We start from the raw sequence: 23,896 nt of genomic DNA, 5'->3' as shown, positions 1-23,896 counted from the left end.
CTGAGGCAGGTGGATATTTGTGAGTTCAAGGCCAGCCTGGTCTGCAAAGTGAGTACAAGACAGCCAAGACTACACAGAGAAACCCTGTCTCAAATAAAAATAGAAATAAAATAAAAGGCCAGGTGTAGTAGGACACACACCTATAACCCTATCGCTGGGCTCCATGTCCATAAGCCTGTCCTAACCTGGGCTCAGGGCTCAAGGACAGACTTTGCCTCAAAGTCAAACGGATGGTCTTCCTGAGAAATGGAACCCAAAGTTCCCCTCTCTCTCTCTCTCTCTCTCTCCTCTCTCTCTCAGTGTGATATGGACTTTCCTCTCATATCACATATGAGGGGAAGGAGGAAGCCCAGCTATCAGTGAAGGAGTTCTCAGGGTCCACAGGCGTGGACTCTGGTGTTACCAGGAAGAGCTGCATCACTGATAAGATGAGTGCTCAGGGCAGGAGTGCCTGGCTGCCCGTGGCAAGGAGGCCATCGGCCAGGTAAGAAGAGGCAGCAGGTGAGTTCTCTGTTATGATCTGGTGTTGGGAAACGTGCTAGCTGGCACAGCAGCCCCTCTAAGAAGCTTAGAAAGTATTCAAGCAAACACCTGCAAAATATGGGGCACAGGAAATGCAAAACTACACAGCCTCTATCTACGTCAGCTCCACACATCCTTCACTTATGAAGCACACCGGAGTCCCATGCCGAAAGACGGAACATTAGGAATTAGTAGTACATGTAGGAATCGGGCTCAGTTCAGCGGGAATCTGTCAAACAAGTGCAAGAATGGCCAAGTCAACCTCCATACAGCTCTGCTTGCAAGCTATGCCCGACTCCTCGGGAGATGCAACAGTTCGGTACACTGATAGTGCTATGGAGGCTACAGCCCATAAAGGAACATGTACACACAAAGGAACAGCACACGTGCACCTGACGCGTTTACCTGAAAACACAAAGCGTCCATAACAGCTCTCACCTGACCCATTCCTAATTCCTTAGCTCAAGTGAAAACCCAAAAGCCATCTGCTAGATCCCGGAAGTCCATTACGAGGAAGGAGTAAGATGAACACAGTAAAAGCCGACAACAAGCAGCCTTCCCACTTTCCTGAAGAGAACGTCCCCGCATCTGGGCCACCAACCAACTGGCCCAGTTTTGAATTCGGTCTTTCACACTGAGATCAAACTGTAAGACACCTGACACCTCGCAGGAAGAGCTTTTAAAAGCGGGGGGTCCTCAGCAAACAGCCCTAGCCAGGTTTCCCGAGGGGGGACTGCTGCCACCGGAGGAGCACTTCCTCAGCGGCTAATCCGCAGGCGCAGGGCCAGGCCGGCTGGTGCACGCTCCGAAGCTGGGACCCCATGGGGAACCGGGAAGCCCTGCCTAACAAAGGCCGGGCTTCCAGCACCGCCGCGGCCGGCCAGGCGGAGAGGGGCGGCCCCCAGACCTCCACCTGCGGCGCGAGGCCGGCCGGCGGGACCCTGCCAGGCGCGGAAGGCCGGGTCAGAAGCCCACACCCACGCGCGGCCGAACCCGCACTGCAGCAGACGCGCCGCCGCCCGAGCCCTGCGCACCCGCCGCTCCGGGCCCGCGGGGACGGGACTCACCGGCGACCGCGGCCCTCAGCGGCCGGCGTGGGGCGGAGCCCGTGGGCTGCGGGAGACGGCGGCTCGGCGCTTCCGCAGCGAACGCGGACGCGGAGGACGCGCAGCACCGCGGCACAGCCGGCGCCGCTCCCGGGAACCAGGCTGCTGGAGGCGGGGCCGGAAGGCGGAGCCTCGGGGGGCGGGGCCTGGAGGCAGGCCTGCGGCGCGGGGCGGGGTCCTCGGCGGGGGTGGACACGGACCATGATGGGCGGGGTCGTGACGTTAGGGGGCGGAGCCTTCAGGGTATGCTAGCGTCTCTCTCCTCGTGGGCGGGACTTCAGGCCCGTGGGCGGGGCCTTGGTGGCGGGATGGGTGGGACCTCGGCTCTGGCCTCCTGCAGGGGCTCCCGGCGCGCGGAGATTCCGCCGGACGGGTGGTGGGTGGGGCCTCTGGGGGCGAGGCCTTGGGGCCAGAGCCACGTCCAGACTCGGCCAGCGTCCGCGCGGCCTGGGGCTGCCCGTGGTGGGCGTGGCCTCGCGGTGCAGTCGGGGAAGGTTGAACAGAAATGGGCAGGTCACCCGGGCCTTTCCTGAGGTAGGCAGAGAGAGGACTTCAGTCAGGGCCTGCCCAGAGCGGTCCACTTCCCTGCTTCTTCGGCCCCCTGAGGGCTGCTTCCAAGCTTCGTGCCGGGACCACACCCACATCCTCCTCCGCGGGGAGGAGGCAGGAATGATTCCAAACACCCGGAGCAGAAGGCGAGGGTGGGCGGGACGGGACAGGACACTCCGGGTTAAGGTGGCCCTGCATCTTCGGACATTAGCATCTCTAAACCTACCCTGTTAGCTGCGGATCAAGAAGAGCGGTGGGGTCGGGAACCCGCAGGGTTCACCCCGACATTGACCCTAGACAGCTGGAACAGCGCCACCTACTGACTAATGGCATTTCAGTGGCGGCCTCTTCACTTTGACCTGTTTTTAGATCTAGGCCGGGGCAAGGCACTTGATGAAAGTTTAGAAAGAGCCATCTGCGCTGGCTAGTTTATGTCAACTTGACACAAGCTAGAGTTATCTAAAAAGGAGGGGACCTTAATGGAGAGAATGCCTCCATAAGATCTGGCCATAAGCAGACAAACCTGTAGGGCATTTTCTTAATTAGTGATTGACGGGGGAGTGAGGGCACACGGGGGCTGGTGGGTGCTACAAGAAATCAGGCTGAGCAAGCCAGGGGGAGCGAGCCAGTAAGCAGCACCCCTCCGTGGTCTCTTCATCAGCTCCTGCCTTCAGGTTCCTGCCCTGTCTGAGTTCCTGTCCTGACTTCATTCACTGCTGAACAGTGATTAGGGAAGTGTAACCAAATCCTTTCCTCCCCAAGTTGATTTGATCATGGTGTTTCATCACAGAAATAGTAACGGTCCAAATCCATTGAGTAATTGTTTATAACGCTCAGTGACTATTTATATAGCTTTCTGGGAGAAATACATGTGGTTTATATCAGATCCCAAATTAGAGCTATCCAGGTGAGCAAGTGGGTAAAGACACTTGCTGCTAAGACCGAGTTTGACTCCAGGAGAAGAAAGCCAGCTCCTAAAAGCTCACACTGAAGCACAAGCAGGTGAGTACACATCACACTCACAAAATAAATAAATGTAAGAAACAAAACAACACCCAAATGACAACCCTAAACAGGAGTGGATATGCTAACGACCTTTAGTCCATCCATTTTCTGGATTCCAAGTGCCCTAACCTTCTGGTGAATGGTTTTAAGAGTGATCTTAAAATGGAGGGAGTGAGAAAGGAAAGAACTGGGCAAAGGTAACAGGAAAATATTGATTTTAGGAAAATCAACTCCCTAAGGAAGATTTGATAAACTCTCATCTTAGAGGCTGAGCAAAATGGCAAAACAACAAATGGCAAGATTTTTTTTTTCCTCTTGGTTTTTTGAGAGAATGTTTCTCTGTGTAGCCCTGGCTACACACTCTGAAACTCACTCTGGAAACCTGGCTGGGAGTTCAAGGCCAGCCTGGTCTATAAAGTGAGTCCAGGACAGCCAAGTCTACATAGAGAAACCCTGTCTTGGAAAACAAAACAAAAAACAAGCAAGACACAGAGCTCCACCTGCCTCTGTCTCCTGAGATGGGATAAAGGGCATCCAACACCACACCCAGCTAGTTTCTGTCGTTGTTTGGTTGGTTGGTTGGGTTTTTCGAGACAGAGTTTCTCTGTGTAACAGCCCAGGCTGGCCTCAGACTCACGGAGATTCACCTGCCTCTGCATCCTGAGTGCTGGGATTAAAGGCGGGCACCACCATGCCCTGTTGAGCTACTTTTTTTTCCTTGAGAGTTTTCGAGGTTTAACCAGCTCATAATGCACTGAGCAGAAAGAATTGCTTTAAAGAAAAGAAAGCCCACCTGTTTGTCTCAAAGCTAACATCTGTCCCAATACAGTGTCCTAGTTTGGTTTCTGTTGCTGTGATAGAACACCATGATTAAAAGCAATTTCAGGAAAAGGGGCTTATTTTGTTTACATGTCCCTACCCTGAATTGAGGCTAGGCAGGAAGTTCAGGCAGGAATTTGGAGGCAGAAATTGAAGAAGAGGCCATGGGGGAATACTGCTTACTGGCTTGTTCAGCTGCTTCTCTTACTATTTCCCAGAGCCACCTACCCAGGAGTGGTGCCAATATCCATTATTAATCAAGAAAATGCCCACAGGAATGCCCACAGGCAATCTGGTGGAGGCTTTCTGGGGTGAAGTCTCTCTTCCCAGACATGTCGAGGATTGTGTAACCAGCATATGCAGTCATGTAAAATCATGTAATGTTGGAATGACAAGCATGAAGCCCTGAGTTCAAATCCCCAGCACCCATGGGCTCCTGGGCAGGTAGAGCAGCCCACTGTAATTCCAGTAGCTGTGAGGCAGAGACAGGATTTTCAAGTAAGCTAGCTAGCCTAGCTGGATTGGTGAGCTCTTGGTTCAAATAATAAATTCTGCCTCAAGATATAAAAGGAGGAGAGTGATCAAAAAAGACAGTTGATGTCAACATTTGGCCTCCACACTCAGGCACATGTGTGCATAGGTACTTACTCACACACATATGAACATGCATACACATACATGCACAGGAAAAATTGAACTGAGTATGGTTGTCCATGGCTATAAACCTAGCACTTGGGAGGTGGAGGCATCAGGGCTAGCCTGGGTTACATGAGACCCCCTATTTCAGAAAAATATGAGCTGATCTGAGATAGTGATGTTCAGTTGTAATCCCAGTACTTAGGGGGATCAGGAGTTCACCTCCAGCCCTGGCCACATAGCTAGTCTGAGGCTAGCCTGTGCTAAAAGAGGCTGTCACAAAAGAAGAAAAGAAAATGAAAAGAAGGAAGGGAAAAACTGAGCTAAGGCTGAGACAGGAGTGTCTCAAGTTTGACACCACCTCGGTTATGTGAGAACCTGTCTATGCTGGTTACCTAGTTTTTGTCAACTTGACACAAGCTACCTGGAAAAGGAAACCTCGTGAGGAGTTGCTTCCATGAGACTGGCCTGAGGGCATATCGTTAAGATGGGTGCTGGAGAAATGGCTCAGAGGATAAGAGCACTGATTGCTCTTCCCAAAGGTCCTGAGTTCAATTCCCAGCAACCACATGGTGGCTCACAACCATCTAAACATGAAATCTGGTTCCCTCTTCTGGCGTGCAGGTGTACATGCTAACACACATTGCATAAGTAATAAATAAATAAATCTTAAAAAAAAAAAAGATGTTAATGGTTGATGTGCCGCCTCTGAGCAGGAATAATAAGATGCCAGGCGGAGCAAGCGATGGGGGTAAGCCAGGGAGCAGTGGTCCTTCAAGGCCTTTTCTTCAGCTTCTGCCCTGCTTGCCTCGGCTTCTGTCTTAGCTACTCCTCTATTGCTGTGGCAACACGTTGGGACCCAGGCAACTTTTAACAGAAAGCCATCAGGGGCTCACAGTTTGAGACGGTTAGAGTCTATCGTGTCGGAGAGCATGGCACCAGGCAGGTGGGCATGCACGGGGTAGATGAACTCACATCTGTTCTGTCAGCACAAGGCAGGGGCAGGTGGAGAGAGGAGATGGTGTGGAACCACACTGAAACCCCAGTGCACACCTGTAATCTTTCCCAAACAGTTCCACCAATTGGTGACCAAGTATTCAAATATATAATCCTATATCATGGGGACTCTACTTGTATAAACTGCCATAGGATGGGGCTGGAGAGATGGCTTGGCAGCTGAGAGCACTGTCTGCTCTTCCTAAAGGTCATGACTTCAATTCTCGGCCACCACATGGTGGCTCACAACCATCTATAATGTGAACTGATTCCCTCTTCTGGCAGGTATAAATGCAGATAGAACATTCATATACATAAAATAAATAAATCTTATTTACATAGGACATCGTCTAACAACAAAGACTGCAAAGAAGAAAAGCTAGGCTGAGGATGAACCTCAATGGTGGAGCTCTGGACTCAGTTCCTATTATATCCAAAACTTAATTAATTTTAAAAGTGTCTTCTTCGGTCAGGCAGTGTTATTACACTTCACACTTCAAAATCTACTTAGTCATGTGCAGGTTCCTTGCAAGATAAGTCAGACTAGAGAACTTCAACTTCCACATTCATGTGAACTTTAGAACTCCAGCATACCCTTCACTGTGGGACAGAGGTCAGCTGAACCTTCACCCCCTCCTGTCGACATTTAAGGGTGCACTAGAACCCAACACACGGGATGCAGAGGCAGAGGCAGGCAGCTCTCTGCGAGTTTGAGGTCAGCCTGGTCTACATAGTGAATTCTAGGCCAGCCAGGGCTACATAGAGAGACCCTGTCTCAGAAAAGAGAAAGTACCAGAAAACAAAGCATTTTGTAGCTCAGGATATTCCATCCTTTAGAAGTTTGGATATACAGATGTTAATGATTCTCTAAGAGCCTAGTCCCCTCATCTGGATAGCAACCTCCGTGGGCCCTTGGCTCTGCCTCTGCCTGGCAGGACCCATTTCTTTCTCCCCGCTGTTTCTCTTGGTGGAGAAGCCAGATGCAACTCTGCACTATACTCATGCTGTGGCCACTTTGCAGCCTCTTGTCACTTAAGTGAGTCTCTGTCCTGCTTATCATCACTTACACTATCCTGACATGTTGTTACTGTTCAGATTTTCTATCTGGCTGGTGTGGTATGTGTGCCATACAAATGATGACCTAGAAAGCCTGAGGGAGAAGGGACTTCTGGTCCATCTGCCTCCCAGAAATATACAGTAAAAGGTGTGGTTCATTTGAAATATGCTGCACCAGCTGGGCATGGTGGCACATGCCTGTTATCCCTGCACTCGAGGAGGCAGAGGCTGGCAGATCTCTGTGAGTTGGAGGCCTGCCTGGTCTACAAAGTGAATCCAGGACAGCCATGGCTACACAGAGAAACCCTGTCTCAAAAAACCAAAACAAACAAACAAACAAACGAACAAATAAAATGTGCTGCGCATAAGTCACCCTTTTCTCTGTGGACAAATGTGTGTAATGAGAGGACATAATGAGCAAACTGCTTACAAATTACTTAGGTGAGGTGTTTCACCTCCTGTGGGAGGCCTGGAGGTCTGTGTGCTCACACATGGGAACCGTGGGAATGGGAATGTTCCTTCAAGTGTAACATCTGTCATCTGCCTAGAAAGCTAGAGCAGATGTGCATTCTGGCTGCTGACCCTTGCTCTATCTGAGTGGAGAGAGGCTTCTCCGGCACTGGATCCTCACCACCACCACCACCACCATCATCACCATCATCACCACCACCACCACCATCATCATCACCATCATCATCACCACCACCATCATCATCACCATCATCATCATCACCATCATCATCATCACCATCATCATCATCATCATCATCATCATCACCACCATCATCACCATCATCATCACCATCTTCTCAGTCTGTAGAACCTGTCTTTATGGAAGGCATCACATGGACTTTACGAAGAGTTTAGATGTAGACATGTCTGATCTTATTTATTTCATTTACTTGGTTCCTCAGAAAGATTCATGTTTGCTTTGCTGTGCATGTGGGATTGAGCCAATAATCACCAGAATCATTGTCACCAAAGTATGCTTAGAGATGCCTAAAATAAACCACAGAGGGACAAATGTCCGAAGTTTGAACCAATGCTAGCTACTGAGTGTTGAGCTGAACTCCTACGGCTTGTCTCTCTACAGCCTGAGAAGGTCACAGAGACCCCAAAATCTCCCTTGTTGGAGTTATCTAAAACTTACTATGTATTCAAACGTTAACTGCTTGACTCTCCAAGATCCTTGCTGCTCTTTGCTATAAACTTTGCCTCCCAAATTATCCCTGATTGGATAATAAAAAGGCTGACAGCCTATAGCTGGTCAGAGAGAGAGAGGTAGAAAGGGGGACTTCCTGGGAAAGAGAAAGGAACTCTGGGAAGAAAAAAGAGGAAGGCCTTTTCTTCAGGACACTGGAGAGGGGTCCATGTGACTACGGGCCTGGAAGGTATAATAACTTGCCACGTGGCTGGATGGGGCTGGTGTCTGGGTTAACCTAGATGAGCCAGCTGAGTCTGCCCAGCAAAGGCCTAAGCTTTGAAATAGTAAAGGGTCTTGTCTCTTTATTTTTATGGATGAAGGGTCACCAGGGTCTTAAAACACTCCATATACATACATATGCACACACATACATGTGTATCAGCAGAGTCACCCATGGCTTGTAGAACTACAACAGAAACCAGGTGTGCCCAGGGTCAGAGTCCAAAGGACTTTTCATTCACACAGTCCTGGCTATGCCTCAGCTCTCCACAGCTGTGTGACCCAGGACAAGTTAATTTACATCTGTCTTCATTTGAGAGTGAATGCATGGCATGACAGCTTGCGCCTGGGACTGAAACCGGAGAGGCTGGAGCAGGAATGAATGCAAGTTTGTGCTACCTAGTTCTAGGCCAGCCTGGACTACAGAGCGAGTCTCTACTTCAAAAACCCAACTTTGAAATAGCCCCTCTTTCAAGAGGTCCCTGCTTCAGAAGTGGGTTGTCAAGACGGCTCAGAAGTTAAAAACATCTGTCACGCAAATGTGAACACCCGAGTTAGATTTCTGGGCTCCGCAGTGGAGAGATTCCTGAATGTTGTCCTCTGACCTCCACACATACTGAGGCATGCAGACGTCCCGGCTTACTTATGACAGGTCATTCACACACACACACACACACACACACGCACACACGAACCCCGTAAAAACAAATAAAAATTTAAGAAGGACAAAATAGAGTGGCGAGCATGTGGCAATGTCACTGTGAGACTCACTTTCTCTATGCTAGCCGCCCCACCCCCAAAAAGAGGAAGAAAAAGGAAATGGTAGTGTCAGTGACCAAGGGACACTGCGGGGAAACAGCAGAGTGACGAACAGCCCAGCAAGCGGCCGTCTTCAGTTCATGATTTTGCTTTCCTTTGGGTTCAAGCCTGATTATCATTTTCTCTACAACACACTACCATGAAATACTTGAATGCATTTCTATCATTCAAGTTCCTTTCCACTGCCTGCAACTGTTCACTTGAACCTAGTTAAGGAAATGAGGAAATGAGGGTGCCTTGAAGCACCTCTTAGCTGCCCATGCTCTCAGGAACTATCTGAGGCGGTTGAAGGGGGCTCATCCTCCCCTTTGTCGGCTTTGTAAACGCTCCTCTTGAGGGCTGTGGCCTGCCTGGCTGTTTGTATGGTCGCAATGGTTAGGGTGTGGCCATTCACGGCCCTAAACCAGTTCAACCGGTCCTGCTTTCGTGAGAGCAAGACCAAGACACCTACACTTGTACCTCAACCTTGGGGACCCAGAGGGGGAGGAGCAGCAGATCCAGGGCTGCTGTGGATACAGTGCTCTCCCGATTGGAGCGGCTAGCTAGCAAGGGTCTCCTAAGCTTCACTCGCCAAGCTGGGGTTGGGTGGTGATCGAAGAGGAAGTAGAAAAAGACCGGGCAGTTGACTCCTCCACTTCCGGTCTGTGTTTAAGCCTTGCTGCAGAGCTCAGTGGCTCCCCGTGTCCCCCCTCCGCCCTCCCAGCAGGACTCTGGAAGCTTGCTGTAGGCGCTGGAACCTGGTGGAAGGGATGTTTGACACAGTCAGTGAACTAAAAGCAGGCTGGGGGGCTGCTAGAAGCGCTTGCTGCTCTTGCAGGGCCTTTCTGAGCAGCTATCGCAACATTCCACGAGTTCAAACCCCTCTGCAGGCCTCTATGGGCACCCGGCATGCACATGGTACACAAATACACACACACAGACATACCCACTCCGCACCTACACACATACATAAGATAAAAACAAACAGCACATGAAATAAAAACGAAAATATTTTTAATCTGAAAAACAAAGCAGACACACTAAGTGGATGAAGGTTCGAGATGCCCAGCGTTCGGACACAGCGAACCGTTCGGGTCTGGCCCGCGGAACCACTCAGAAAGGAGTACACCTTCCTCCTCAAAGCTGGCAAGAGCCGGGCTGCACCTGCCCCATTCTAACAGCTGTTAAACCATTAAGCCCAGAGCAGATGCTCACCACGTTTGCACAAGTTTGTCGCGGACTAGCTGCCCGTGAGGCTCCGTGGCGTCAGGGGGCAGGAGGGCCAAGTAGACGGGGGTTTCGGCGCCCTGTTCCACGGTCCTGGAGCCCTGCGCCCCCGCCATGTCGGTCTTCACCCACCCCGGGCAGCAGGCGTTCAGCAGGATCCTGTCTGCCTTCCTCTTCTCCTCGAGCTGCCGGGCCAGGATCCTCGTGAGGACTGTAACCCCCAGCTTGGACACGCCGTAAGCGGAGTCTGGCCAGCCTTCCCTCTCGTGAACTTCATTTTTTGTGTCCTCCACAAACTTTTTCATGAGGTCGACCAGGTCTCCCTCCGTAAGCGTGTCGCAGCGGAACCTTTCCTGAAGTTGTTCGCTGCAGTTTTCAAGAGCCCTTGACCCCTGCAGACTGCTGACGTTCACCACTCTACCTGCAACAGGAAACACCGTTGAAGGCGTCCAAACGGCGCTTCAAGGCCCAGCCGCGGTTCAGACCGCGTTTAATTGCTGATGAAAACAGACCGGGGGGGTGCGGCCTGCAGAGATGGCGCAGAGGTTCAGGGCACGCTCTTCCAGAGGACCTGGGTTCAATTCCCAGCACCCACAGGACAGCTCACAACTGTCTGTAACTCTAGTTCCAATGGCTCCGACCCCCTCACACCAATGCACATTAAATAAATTACACACACACACACACACACACACACACACACACACAAAGGTGGCGTGTAGAGGCAGCTCAGCAAGCCAATTTCAGGCCCCAAAGTAGGAGAGAACTGACTCCTGTGATTGACCCAAACAAGCAAAAACGATCATGCACACACCTAAATAAGCAAGTAAGTAGAGAGTGAATCCACGCACCTGTGTGTGTGTGTGTGTGTGTGTGTGTGTCCATGCATGCATCTAGAAACAACCCTCACCTTGATAGAAAGAACGGGCATGTAGCTCCCTCTAGTGACTTAATTGTTGCCTAGGCTATTTTCCTCTCGGGCAAGTAAGCAAAACCTACATTCCTGGAAAGTAAGGTGCCAAAAGCTGGATAGAAAGCAAGAAGCCCTGACGGTGAGCATGTCTCTCCATGAACATAAGCGTAGCAAAGCCGGACAGTCTTTCCTTTAACTTTCAAAATGGCTTGGCTCATATTTGATGCTAGAATTCATTTCCTTCCTTCCTTCCTTCCTTCCTTCCTTCCTTCCTTCCTTCCTTCCTTCCTTCCTTTTGAGACAGGGCTTCTCTGTGTAGCCCTCACTGTCCTGAACTCACTTGTAGACCAGGGTAACCTTGAACTCACAGAGATCTGCCTCTGCCTCCCAGAGTGCTGGGATCAAAGCGGTGCGCCACCACGCCTGGCTGGATGCTATAATTCTTATTTCAGTAGAATGAATTGCATTTGATGGGGTGGTCCAGGCCAGGCTGACCTCAGGCTCAGGGACTACAGGGGTAGATGCAGGTGTTCTATGAACCCATCTATGATGGAGGCGTGAGCAGGTGGGTAGGAATTCAAGTTCATCTCTTCCACACTTTTCAGACTGAAAGTTTCTTACGGCTAAGCTGGGTAGGGTGGTGCATGCCTGGAATCCTGGCATTCAGGAAGCAAAGGCAGGAGGGGGCATTAGAAGTGCAAGGCCAGCCTGGTCTACACAGCAAATTCAGGGCCAGAGTGAGATACTGCTAAAAAAAAAAAAAAAAAAAAAAGGAAAAGAAATTCTTGCATCCTGAGTTAATTCTCATTCAAAACGTTAAGTTTAAAAAGTTACATTTTAAGGCTCTATTTATGTTTGTGTATATGTATGAATGTTATGAATGTTTGCCTGCATTATTCACCTGCATGCCCTGTGCCCAAAGAGTTCAGGAGAGGGTGTTGGATGCTCTGGAACTGGAGTTACCAATGGCTATGAGCTATGTAGGTGCTGGGAACCATGGGATCCGAACCCATGTCTTCTGCAAGAACAACTCATGCTTTTAATTGCGGAGCCATCTCTCTAGTCCCGAGAATTACATGTAAAAAACAACAGCCACAGGGTTCCCCTCAAAATCACAGCTAATCTTGGCCAAAGAAGTAAGAGCCCCTCCATAGCAAGCTGGCCATTTCACACGTTAGATCCTTTGTTAATCTCTGTCTTCCAACTCAGGTTCCTGCTCTGTGGAGGAGATGCTCCTCATGTGTGTGATGGTGGAGGAGATGGTCCTCATCTGTGTGACGGTGGATGAGACAGTCATGTGTGTGACGGCGGATGAGACGGTCGTCATGTGTGTGACGGTGGATGAGACGGTCCTCATACATGGCCCAATTCCCCACGAGTGCTGGGGTAATGGTGGGTACCCAATGAGCATCAGGAGGAAACTGATAATCTTTTGAAACCTCACGGCTGGGGTAAGGTGTTCCCTCACAAAGAATATTTCTTTTGGATTCTCTGAGTCACATAAGTTTGTGTGTGTGTTTGAGTTTTACATAAGAAAGGAATAGAAAGGTGTCATAATGCCAGACAAGCCAGGGTTGGCCCATCCTTGCAACATGAGGCCATCACAGACCTTTAGGGACAGGCGGTATCCTGTGACAGAGGGTTGAGCTCATGACACAGACCCAAGAACACTGATGGGTCCCACAGAGTTCTGACAACGACAGCTGAAAGGGTCAAGTACAAAGCCAGACACTTTGATTATATATATATATATATATAAAGATAAGGCAGTTTTTACCCCCCCCTCCCGACCTCACAAACAAACAGCAGTCCTGGGTGATTTCTTAGGTTGCCATATTTGAGGGCCCATGGCTGTTTCCTGAGGGACAGTGGTCCACACTGTGGCTGATTCCTGAGGGACAGTGACCGTACCCCGTGGCTGCTTTCTGAGGGACAGTGGCCCTACCCCGTGGCTGCTTTCTGAGGGACAGTGGCCCTGCTTTCTGAGGGACAGTGACCCCACCCTGTGGCTGCTTCCTGAGGACAGTGGCCCTACCCCGTGGCTGCTTCCTGAGGGACAGTGGCCCTGCTTCCTGAGGGACAGTGGCTCTACCCCCTGGCTGCTTCCTGAGGACAGTGGCCCTGCTTTCTGAGGGACAGTGGCCCTACCCCGTGGCTGCTTCCTGAGGACAGTGGCCCTGCTTTCTGAGGGACAGTGGCCCTACCCCGTGGCTGCTTCCTGAGGACAGTGGCCCTGCTTTCTGAGGGACAGTGGCCCTACCCCGTGGCTGCTTCCTGAGGACAGTGGCCTTACCCTGTGGCTGCTTCCTGAGGACAGTGGCCCCACCCCGTGGCTGCTTCCTGAGGGACAGTGGCCCTGCTTTCTGAGGGACAGTGACCCCACCCCGTGGCTGCTTCCTGAGGACAGTGGCCCTACCCCGTGGCTGCTTCCTGAGGACAGTGGCCTTACCCTGGACTTACCATGTGGTTTCATTATGGGCAGCAGCTCAGTACAGACATTCCTAGTAGCGAAAAAGTTCGTCTTCAGCGTTACCTCAGCTTGAACGTCGAAGGGTGTTGGATCATCCACTTTGAAAAGCATAAGAAAAAAACAGAGGAATTCCATTTCCGACTGTAACTCCTCATATAAGAAGGTGGATCCAATCCCATAACAGCTAAAGGAGAAGTAAGCTTACTCTAGAACAGTCTTGCTGAGCATGGTGATACATTCATCTGTGAATACGCGCACACACCTTAAAAATCGAAGTTGATGGTTCTAAACCTCCCGTGAGCATAAGGAGAGAACTTTCCGGCCCCCACCCCAGGCTTCTCGTCAGCGGTGCTCCTGCGACACCCATTTCAAGCCTGAACGCACAAAGGCGGCTCCTCGGGGGCTGGGTGACGACGCAGCCCCTGGGCTGCAGGTGCAGGACCTCAGCGTCTGTGTGGACAGCCGATGCTGAGGTTTGCAGACGCCTCGCCCACACCTCTGCAGCAGGGGTTCCGGGGCCCTAATCTACCTATCTTTCTATCAGCGGCTCAGCATGTCTGGGGTGGCGATCCCCGCTCTCCCCACAGCCCACAGGCTTTGGAGGTGCGGGTGGGAGGGCGCCGTGGGTCTCCCGCACCCAGGCTTCCCTGGGTACCCAGGGCCGGCTGCACGAACTTGTGCTCTCTTCGCCAGCGGTGGTGTAAGAAAGTTGACCTGTTTCTTTCTGTTCCATCACGTGACAACTGGATAATTTTGCTAATTGAGCATTTGTTAGAGTAAATGAGCTCGATTTTTTTTCCTCTGAAGGAAGATGCTTTTTCAAACTGCGCTTGCAAGTTTGATAATAACAAACCTAGCTCCCAGGAGGAGGGGAGAAGGCCTCGCTTCCTTATTGTTAGACACTCTCAAAATCGCTCCATTAAAGCCTGTAGGAAACCCACTATCGTGCCAGCGCGCGCTAATTGTGTCTCGGCAACCCATTTCCTGTCCTCGGCAGATGTCTCCGGGCATCTATGAATGCACCCTTGTTTCCCGCGAAGCGAAAGCTCCAAGCGCTTTTGGAAGACCCTTCTCTGGGAAAAGCCTTCGTGCGTGGGACAGAAAGCTGATGAGCCTGGCAAGGCGTGGTCCCCTCCCAGGAGGCCGGGTTTTTGCAAACAGGCGCAGCCGCAAGTTCCCAGGAGGGCCTCGGGCAGCGCACAGGCCGGCGCAGGCCGCTTGCCCTTTGGGCGGGCAGGGCGTGGAGCCGGGCGCCTGGGCGGGCCCGCACCGCATCGCCGCCCGCGGGAACCCGCTCGCGGACGCGCTCAGGCGGGATGGCGCAGCCCAGCACCCTCGGGGAACCCAGGGCACCCGCTGCTGGAGCCCGACACCTACTTCTAAAGGCGATGCCCGCGTTGTTGACCAGCACGTTGAGTCCCCCGTACTCCCGGCGCAGAAAGTCGCGCAGCGCGCGGATGCTCTGCAGGTCGTCGATGTCCAGCGGGTGGAAGCGTGGGCTCAGGCCCTCCGCCTGCAGCTGCTGCACGGCCGCCCGGCCCCGCGCCTCGTCCCGCGCCGTGAGCACCACGTCCCCCGAGAACTTCCGACACAGCTCACGCGTGATGGCGAAGCCGATGCCCTTGTTAGCCCCGGTCACCAGCGCCACGCGGCTGCAGGACGACATGTCCGAGGGACACACGGACCACTGGACCGCGGGCCGGCTGGGCAGCAGGTCACGCGTGGTCAGAACCGTGGCGTAGGACTAAGTTCTGGGACCTGGCGCTGGGACTGCTGGAGAGCAAGGCCTTGGGAAGTCGGTCCCTCCCCTCCAAGGAGGGGCCGTCTGTTCCTCAAGGGTCCGCCTCCTCCCGCCGGTCCTCCCGGGTGGAGATCCGGGTTCAGAGCCGAGCGTGGGTAAGGGACAGGCTCTGCTCCCAAAGGGGTGAGCAGGACTCGTGGCAATCGGATTGAAGCAACTATTTTGGGTAAACCTCAAGAAAAATAAAAAAGGAAAACAAGCGCCACGTAATTTTCTTGGGCGGGAGCCCGTCGTCTGCAAAAGGCAAAGCTTGCTCTGCGGAGCTCGCCCTGGAATGACTTACCACAGTGGAGCCGCTTGCCCGGGACTTTGGGGAACAGAGCCCGGCAGTGGGCTTAGCAGGTGTAGCTCTGCGGGTCTGGAGGGCGCTGTGCGCCCCCACGCGGGAGGAAAGGCTCATGTTTACAGAACTGTTTGGTGCTGTGCGAACACCCCCAGCCGCCTGCAACGCGGGGTTTTCCCCCAAGGGTACATGAGTAGAAAGATCTGGTTGGTCCAGGTCTACGCAAATGGTCTTCCGAGGAGACTCTGAACCTACGAACAAAATTCCAGGCGCGTCTAAGTGCGGGCACGCGTTTAGACCTCCTCCCACCCCGGTGGACTCCGGTCTGTGCTGATCCCACTTGGCTGGTGATGCCAGGTCTAAGCACAACCAAGTCCTCGCGGTGACTCAGCTTTTCCCACGCCGAGCTGGTCAGACTGCCCTAGCCTCTTGCTCCTGACACCACCTTCTCTGTTAAACGCTCGGGGGGGGGGGGGGGGCTTTGGTGGTTACCTTGAGAGAACCACCTAGGAGACAGATCTCGGGAGTGTCTCAGTGAGGCTGCCTGGGCTGCGGGGCCGCCAGAAGGGCGCGACATTCCAGGGGCTGCGACGCTGGGCTGACTGAAAAGGACAGAATGAGCTGAGCGGAGGCTGTGGGGCTAGCTCGGTGGCAAAGGGTTGCAGGTCAAATCCCCAAGGTCCACATAATGTGGGGCATGGCTACTGGTGTGTAATCCCAGAGACAGGGTTCCTGAAGCAAGTTGACTAGCCAAGTTGGCAAGGTCTGGGTTCAAGTGAGAGACTCTGCCTCAAAGAATCAGGAAGAGATGGGTGGGGGAAGATGTTAAATGATATCAACCTCTGGTCTCTGCACACATGGGCACCCCCCCCCCACATCCATATTCGAAGAGGAGCACTACTGTGCATCTCTCTTAGCTCACTGACTACAGACACAGTTTGTCTGTCTGTCTTATGCTCACGTCATTATGATCCTACAACGATGGACTGGACTCTCCAACTCTGAGTCAAAACAAGCCAATTCTTTATTATGCACAGTGTTCTGCCTGCATGTACATCTGCACGCCAAAAGAGGGCACCAGATCTCACTATAGATGGTTGTGAGCCACCACGTGGGGGCTGGGAATTGAACCATGGACCTTTGGAAGAGCAACCAGTGCTCTTAACCTCTGAGCCACCTCCCCAACCCCCAATAAGCCCATTCTTAAATTGCTTTTACAGTGCCTGGGACAACTGTTTTCTGCCTTCTTTCCTGAAGTCTAGTGGCGCGCTCAGGGTGCAGTTTGGTGAAGGGTACTTGCCGAGCACACACCTGTGAGCGAGAATTCCTGAAAAGAAGCTGTGTCTGGCAGTGAACACACTCCTGGAAGCAGTGTGTTCTTTGTCTGCAGAGGTCACTGTGCTTGGAGAGACTGGGATCACACACGTTCAGGGGGTAATTACTTCATACAGGGCAGGTTTTAGCTTCTGGAACAGCCACTCCTTGCCTGACTCAGAATCTGAGCTAACACCTCATGATAATAAATAAAAAAACCTCTTAGAAGCTGCTGACTCAGCAGCGTCCCGGCTTCCACTGAGAGATGGAATGTCAGCAGGGAGCAGCTTCCCCATCTCATCGTACTGCCTCTCTGGTGTACCCCAGGCATTTTAAGTTGTCTTGATTTACGACTTTCTTTATAGTTCTGAAACACTATAAAACCTTCGTGAAACTGCTTCTGTGTTCCCCAGCTGTGGTCACTCGTGGCTCCAGGAAAAACAATCTCTTATTCCTTTAAGATGAGAGCTGGGCGTGGGTGCATGCCTTCCATCCCAGTGCTAAGGAGGCAGAGGCAGCTGGATCTTTGACTTCAAGGCCAGCCTGGTCTACAAAGGGGGTTCTAGCACTGCCAAGGCTACACAGAGAAATACTGCCTTGAAAGCAGACAAACAAGGTGAGAATGGTGGTTTTTACATGAACCCCCGAGGGAAATGGAAACCTAAGTTAAGGGTCTACTCCGGGGAGATGCGTTGGCTGTGCACATCCCGTTCCATAGATAGCAGCAGGGCTTTGAAAGACAGCCCCCGACACGGGCAGTTGCTGGTTAGGGTTTGGTTCTCATTCTGTGATCTTTAAACAAAGGGGGAGGTTCTTGTCCCCAAGCCTGAAGATGTGAATTTGATCCCGGGAGCCAACAGGTGGAGGGAAAGAGTCCTTAAACTCTCTCTATGTCTCTCTCTCTCACACACAGACACACACAAACAGACACACCATACAATACATACACACACACACACACACACACACATACACATACAGAGGAAAGAAAACATAGAACAAAATTTTAAAGGAATATAGTACTATTCAATTTCTGCCACCACCCCCCCAAACATGCTCTCTTGCTGCTGGCCAGGCTGGCGGAGGCTTGACCTTGAACTGCCACTTCTTCCTGATCGAACTGCAGCACACACCACCCTTTTTGTTTCTGAGTTTTACTTTTCTGACACAACTCTGGTGTTTTGTTTTGGAGATAGGGTCTCATGGTGTTGCCCAAGTTGGTCTTGAACTCTTGGTTCTATCAATCCTCCAGTCTCAGCACTGGGTCCACAGGCATATGCCACTGTCTGGCTTTCCATCCCTCTGCCCCCCTAACATACCTGGCAAAGATTTAGTTCCTTTAAAAGGAAACCTCCGAAGGAACCAACTTTTGCTTTCCTTGATCCTCTTTTTTTCCATTTCTCCTGATTATTTTTAATTTTTTTCTGATTTTTATTTCCTGATTTCTGCCCACTTTGGGTTTATTTGTGCATTAGTCTCTTGAGTGGAAGCCAAGGTTGCTGGCTTGAGATATTTCCTCTTTTCTAGTGCAGACAGTACAATTTACACGCTTCCCTTAAAGTGCTGCTTGGTGGCACTCTTAGATAGTGATGTTTTTCAGGTTTGGGTGCTGGATCCAGAGCTGAGAGCTCCGAACTAGACCATCAGCCCCTTCCAGTTTGCCTTTTGATACCCTTTTTTGACCAGTATTATTTAGAGTGAGACTTCTTTTAATTCCAACTATTTAGTTAGGGTTTTCCAGCTATCCTGGTGTTGATCTCTAACAAATCCATTGAAAGCAGAGAATAAACTTTAATGGCATCTTTTAAAAAGAGTTTAAAACATACCAGGGCATGGTAGTACATGCGCTATAGACTGTCAAGGGAGGACGATGAGGCAGGGGAATGGCTGCAGATCAGGAGTTCAAGACCCGTCTGGGCGGTGCAATAAAGCAACGTTCTCTCTCCCCCTGCTCTGAGCCACTTGTTATGCGCTCCAGTGTGCTCTGGAATTTGCCATCCTCCTGTCTTAGTCTTCCAAGCTGAGCTTAGAAGTCTGTGCCACCATACCTGGCAAACCCCGTCTCTTAAAAAAGAGTTTCAAATGCTGAGAAATACTAAAGAGAGGTTTATGTAATGATAATTATCTCAGAGAAAGGTAAAAATTAGCGTAGACAGAATAATTGGAGAACAGAGTGTGTGGGGAGATAAAGCTGTCTGGTCCCCAGTGTCCCATGGAGCCATGGGAGCTGGCTGGGCCCCTGACTGCTGGGCAGTGGTGGTGGTGGGCAGGTGGACAGTCAGTCCCACCAGCCGCCCTGCCACAGAAGAGCCCTGGCTGTTCTGCGGGGGACCTGTGCTTGAGTCCTGCACCCACACAGCAGCTCACAGCCACTGTAGCTTCATCCCCAGATGCTCCAAGGACCTCTTCTGGCCCATGTGGGCATCAAGCGTGGATACGATGCACAGACATTCATGCAGGCAAAACACCTGTACACATACATTTTAAAAATGAAATTAAGAAAAATGCTTAGGGACTTGCAGGCTGTGCTGCCACTTGCAGCCAGCCACCATCAAGCCTACCCTGGTCTTTGACAGGGTGGCAGATGCTGAGCCCATGGCCAGGTCTCCTTTAAGCTGTTTGCTGATCAAATTCCAATGACAGCAGACAACTTCCACGCTCTGAGAACAGGCAAGAAGAGGTTCGCTTAGAAGGTTCCCCCTTCACAGAATTCACGGGCGGGATGGTATCTCAGTCAGGGGGGCAGGGATGGCATCTCAGTCAGCGTTACCACTGCCGAGATAAAACATCATGACCAAAAGCTACTTGGGGAGGGAAGGGGTTGTTTATCTGTCATATGCTTCCACATCACAGTGCATCATTCAAGTAAGTCAGGGCAGGAGCCTGGAGGCAGGGCTGATGCAGAGGCCATGGAGGGGGCTGCTTACTGGCTTGCTCAGTCTTCTTTCCTTCCTTCCTTCCTTCCTTCCTTCCTTCCTTCCTTCCTTCCTTTCCTTTCCTTTTTTTTTTTATTGTTTTCGAGACAAGATTTTCCTGTGTAACCTTGTTTATCCTAGAACTCACTCGGTAGACCAGGCTGGCCTTGAACTTAAGAGATTTGCTTGCCTTTGCCTCCCAAATGCTAGAAATAAAAGCATGCCACCACAGCCTGGTGTGCTTTCTTATAGAACCCAGGACCAGTCACTCAAGGGATGGCCCCACCCACAATGGGTTGGGCCCTCCTCCATTAGTCACTTATTAAGAAAAAGCCCTATAGGCTCACCTACAGCCCATCTCAGTTGAGGCTTCCTCCTTTCCAGTGACGCTAGCTTGTGTCAAGTTGACATAAAACAATGTAGTACAGTTGACAACTTCCCACATCATCGTATTGGCGAAGGAGGCAAGTCCAGTACTGGGAGGGAGACCTCTGAGAACGAGGGCTCCACCCTGAAGGTACAGTCCTGAGATCTTGTCTATGGCAAATGCTGACCAAATACAAATGCTTCCCAGTTTTTCATTTACGCTGCCAAAACATGGAAACTCCTCCCCTGTGCTGTATGTGATAAACTTGATGAGGTTTATCAGGTTATTAAGTAGCAGGTGTGTGCCATCAGAGCAAGTGCAAACCTGATCCCAGCTTTTCTGTGTGTGTGTGTCTCTCTCTGTGTGTCCTTTCTTCATTCCCTGATACCCCAGCATCAACTGCCCTGGATGTGGTAACATTCGACTTGAGTTTGTCTTAACTCAAGACCGTTCTTTCTGTAGCCCAGGAGAGTGCCCCCCACCCATCTGCTGCTCTTTTGCTCTTGTGTTAGTTCTAGAGGCTCAAGGAGAAAGACCACCGAGCTAAATCAGCTAACTAAAGCAAGCGATTAACTAAAGCGAACTTTTTTGTTGGTGTACACAGGCTGCCTTTCTCTATGGTGGATTCAAGAAGTCAGCATTGGAATGAGGAAGGTAAGATATAAAGCTCAGGGGTTTCCAAATGAGGGATCTGGTAGGCAAAATAGATGGGATTTTGGACTGGTGAGATGGCTCAGTGGTTAAGAGCAATGGCTGCTCTTCCAGAGGTCCTGAATTCAGTCTCCTGCAACTAGATGGTGGCTCCTGACCATCTATACAGGGATCTGATGCCCTCTTCTGGCATGCAGGTGTATATGCAGAGAGAATACTCACTAAAGAGAAGAAAGGGTTATAGAAGCAGAACACAAGCATAACAAGTTAGCCATAATGACCTCCTTTAACAAAGACATGATTGCAAGGCGGTTGTGACAACAGGTGGCCATAACAAGGTAGTCATAGGTAGTCATAACAACCTTCTGAAACAAAGACGGGGCTGCTGGTTCCTGGAACAGGCAGTCTAGAACCATTTGGGGTTAAGGTTACAGGTGGGGCATAGCCCAATCCTTGAGAAACAGGTTCAATCATAAGCAGGAATGAGCCTACTTTGTCTTTACTATAAGATAAATTTTAAGCGCGAGATGGAAGCAGGGTGATTCATCTTTCTCCCCTTGTCTTATGTGTCCCTGTCAAATTCTTGATAGGGTCTTAGTATCTATTCTGTATCTGGAGGGAAACAAAATTTGTAATACATCAAAAGATGCCTGGGCCATTTATAAACTGTGCCTGTTTGGTTAGTGTAGCAGAATTATAGACGAGCCACTGCGTCTGGCATTTACTCTGGAGCAAAGGCCACTTAGCCTTGTAGTCATTTCTTGTAAATAATCATTGATTGTTATCTGAGAGTCATAGGGTTGCTCTTCTGTGGGAGTTTCAGAACCTTAGCAGGACCTCAATCATAAGACATTCCTGGCAAACCTGGACTTTTTATAATAACTCCATTTGCATAGGTAAAGCTTCCTTAAGACAACTCCTAGATCAGATAAGAGATTTTGGTTTGAGGGAATTGCCTCACTCAAAAACCTTTTGTGTAACAATCAATAAAAGTGGTTTTGCAAAGCTGCTAGGTATTCAGTTTATCAGAGCTAGTGGAAGCTGTAATACATTCTGTACTTTCTGTACTTTGATCAACCAGCTGAATTCAAAATACGCAGCAAGTGAGCATAATAAAAACAAAACCTTAAAGGCAAATAGGTAGTTGTTTTGTCCCCCTTGCCAGGGATTTTCCCTTGGACCTAATATTCCAACCCTTTGTTGAGGAGAAGGGATGATGTACCCGCATTTGTAACTACTTCCTGCTGAAATTAGGATGTTATTGTCAGGGCCCAGGAGTTCTGAAGTACTAGCAAAAGGCCAGGAGGGTATTGGGGTTTGGTCTGATGCTGGTTATTTTGGCCCTCAAGATTTGGCTACTGCCTGGAAATCCTTATCCTTGTTGTGTGAACCCGCCTAAGACAGTATACCTGATTGGTTGATTAAAAGCCTAAAACCTGGGCAGGACAGAACGGGGCGGGCGTGGCTAAGCTACCAGGGCTTTGTGTTCAAAAGGATTATGGGAAACAGGTGGACAGGAAGAGAGGAAGGAGGATGTCACAATGGGTTCGCGTGGAGAAGAAACCACATGGGCTGGGAGGAAGGACTCCAAGGACGGCATAGATGGAGAAAACACCAAGATAAAAAATATGAGCAAGTATTTATAAGACTATTGATGGAAGGTAGCCCAGATAAGGATGGTTAAGGAATATGGCATTGGATGGGGGCTGGGAGGTGGATAGTGAGATTGTTGAGACAGCGTAGGTGAAATATCTGCCCAGCTGAAGATATATAAGCCAGTTACAAAATCCAACAGGTGTCTGTGTCTCATTGTGATATCAGGTTAAATAATACTGGCATAATAATTATAGGGCTAATAATAAATATATAGCCCAACACAATTTTTTTTCCTTTTTTAAAATTATTATTATTTTACTATTTATTCACTGTGTATCCCAGTTGTAGTTCCCTCCCTCATCTCTTCCCAGCCTCACTCTCCCTCCCTTTTACCCTCCCCTAGTCCACTGATAGGGATAGAAGGAGGAAATCCTCCTTCCCTACTATCTGACTCTAGCCTATCAGGTTCCATCAGGACTGCCTGGACCTCTTCCTCTGTAGTCTAATAAGGCCACCCTGCCAGGGGGAGGTGATCAAAGTGCAGGCAACTGAGTTCATGTCAGAGACTTCCCCTGATCCCCTTACTAGGACACCACATGAAGACTGAGCTTCCTATGGGCTACATCTAAGCAGGGGGTCTAGGTCCCCTCCATGCATGGTCCTTGGTTGATGCATCAGTCTCCACAGGCCCCCTGAGCCCCCAATACCAGTTTTATCGCCAACAACAGGAGGGGATTCAGGTGATGGGGCATTCATCAGAAGCATCCGGTTTGCTGATGCAGCCGAAGAGGCAGGGAACAATCACATTGGCTGGATGGTTTACATCAGCTTTTAGCAAGTCCAGGGCTTTCTGGTTTTGCAGGACTACCTGGTGCTCATGTGGTATGGATCATTTTTGGAGCAGTTTGTAGTCCACAGCTGATATCTGGATAGTGTTTCACAACCGAGTGGAACTCTGCCAAGACAGGAAAAGACCAGGGGCAAAAGTTAAGGTTAAAGAACTTAAGAGGAATTTATATTTTGACCTTCCCTGTCAGGAATAGGCAATAGGCAGGATGCTTATGCTGTTGATTGACAGGAGTACTCATCTGCAGTCAATTTGACCTGTGAGAGGTGGACCTAAATCCTAGGACTTTCTCGACTCTCTGAAGCTTATATTACTATTGTTTGTCAGACATTGAAAGGCTTTGAAAGGCACACAGTTGGAAAACCTGCCAATGGCATCTGTAAAACAGCTGGACTATAATCATGCCTTTGAGTCATGGTAAAAGCCATGGCTTTGAGTTAAAAAGCATGAACTTTTGTTTTGTTTTGTTTTTAACAAAATTTCAATCATTTGATTTCTTGGGAGCCACATGCTGGAGTGAAAGCCTGTTAGCTCAGAGAGGCAGAGAAGGAACCTAGCTGACCTTCCTTCTCAGCCGATGTCACTAAAGGAAGTGACATCCC

The 23,896-nt window shown here is 50.4% G+C and overlaps 2 protein-coding genes across 4 annotated transcripts in view; both read right to left on the bottom strand.

Annotated features, from left to right (window-relative positions):
* The window catches only part of Dop1b (DOP1 leucine zipper like protein B), a 90,270-nt gene extending 88,519 nt beyond the window's left edge, over positions 1 to 1,751 (bottom strand). For 2 of the 3 annotated variants that reach the window (XR_009587051.1, XM_060370761.1), the window contains exon 1: positions 1,590 to 1,733. The gene's annotated coding sequence lies outside the window, so the exon portion shown is untranslated. Of the gene's footprint in view, positions 1 to 1,589 lie in introns of all 3 variants that reach the window. The other variant, XM_060370762.1, reaches the window with a different exon arrangement.
* An 8,156-nt stretch (positions 1,752 to 9,907) lies between these two features.
* On the bottom strand, positions 9,908 to 15,761 carry Cbr3 (carbonyl reductase 3). Its single transcript, XM_021644828.2, has 3 exons — positions 14,898 to 15,761; positions 13,511 to 13,618; positions 9,908 to 10,558 (listed from the first exon to the last, which is right to left on the bottom strand). Exons 1-3 carry the CDS (start codon positions 15,184 to 15,186, stop codon positions 10,122 to 10,124), a joined length of 834 nt encoding a protein of 277 aa, XP_021500503.1. The 5' UTR covers positions 15,187 to 15,761; the 3' UTR covers positions 9,908 to 10,121.
* Between the last annotated feature and the right edge of the window lie 8,135 nt (positions 15,762 to 23,896).

Source organism: Meriones unguiculatus, chromosome 17 (assembly GCF_030254825.1).
Source record: "Meriones unguiculatus strain TT.TT164.6M chromosome 17, Bangor_MerUng_6.1, whole genome shotgun sequence".
Classification (NCBI taxonomy): domain Eukaryota; kingdom Metazoa; phylum Chordata; class Mammalia; order Rodentia; family Muridae; genus Meriones; species Meriones unguiculatus.
The sequence above is the reverse complement of the archived record's forward strand: the minus strand, read 5'-3'. Positions and strand labels throughout refer to the sequence as shown.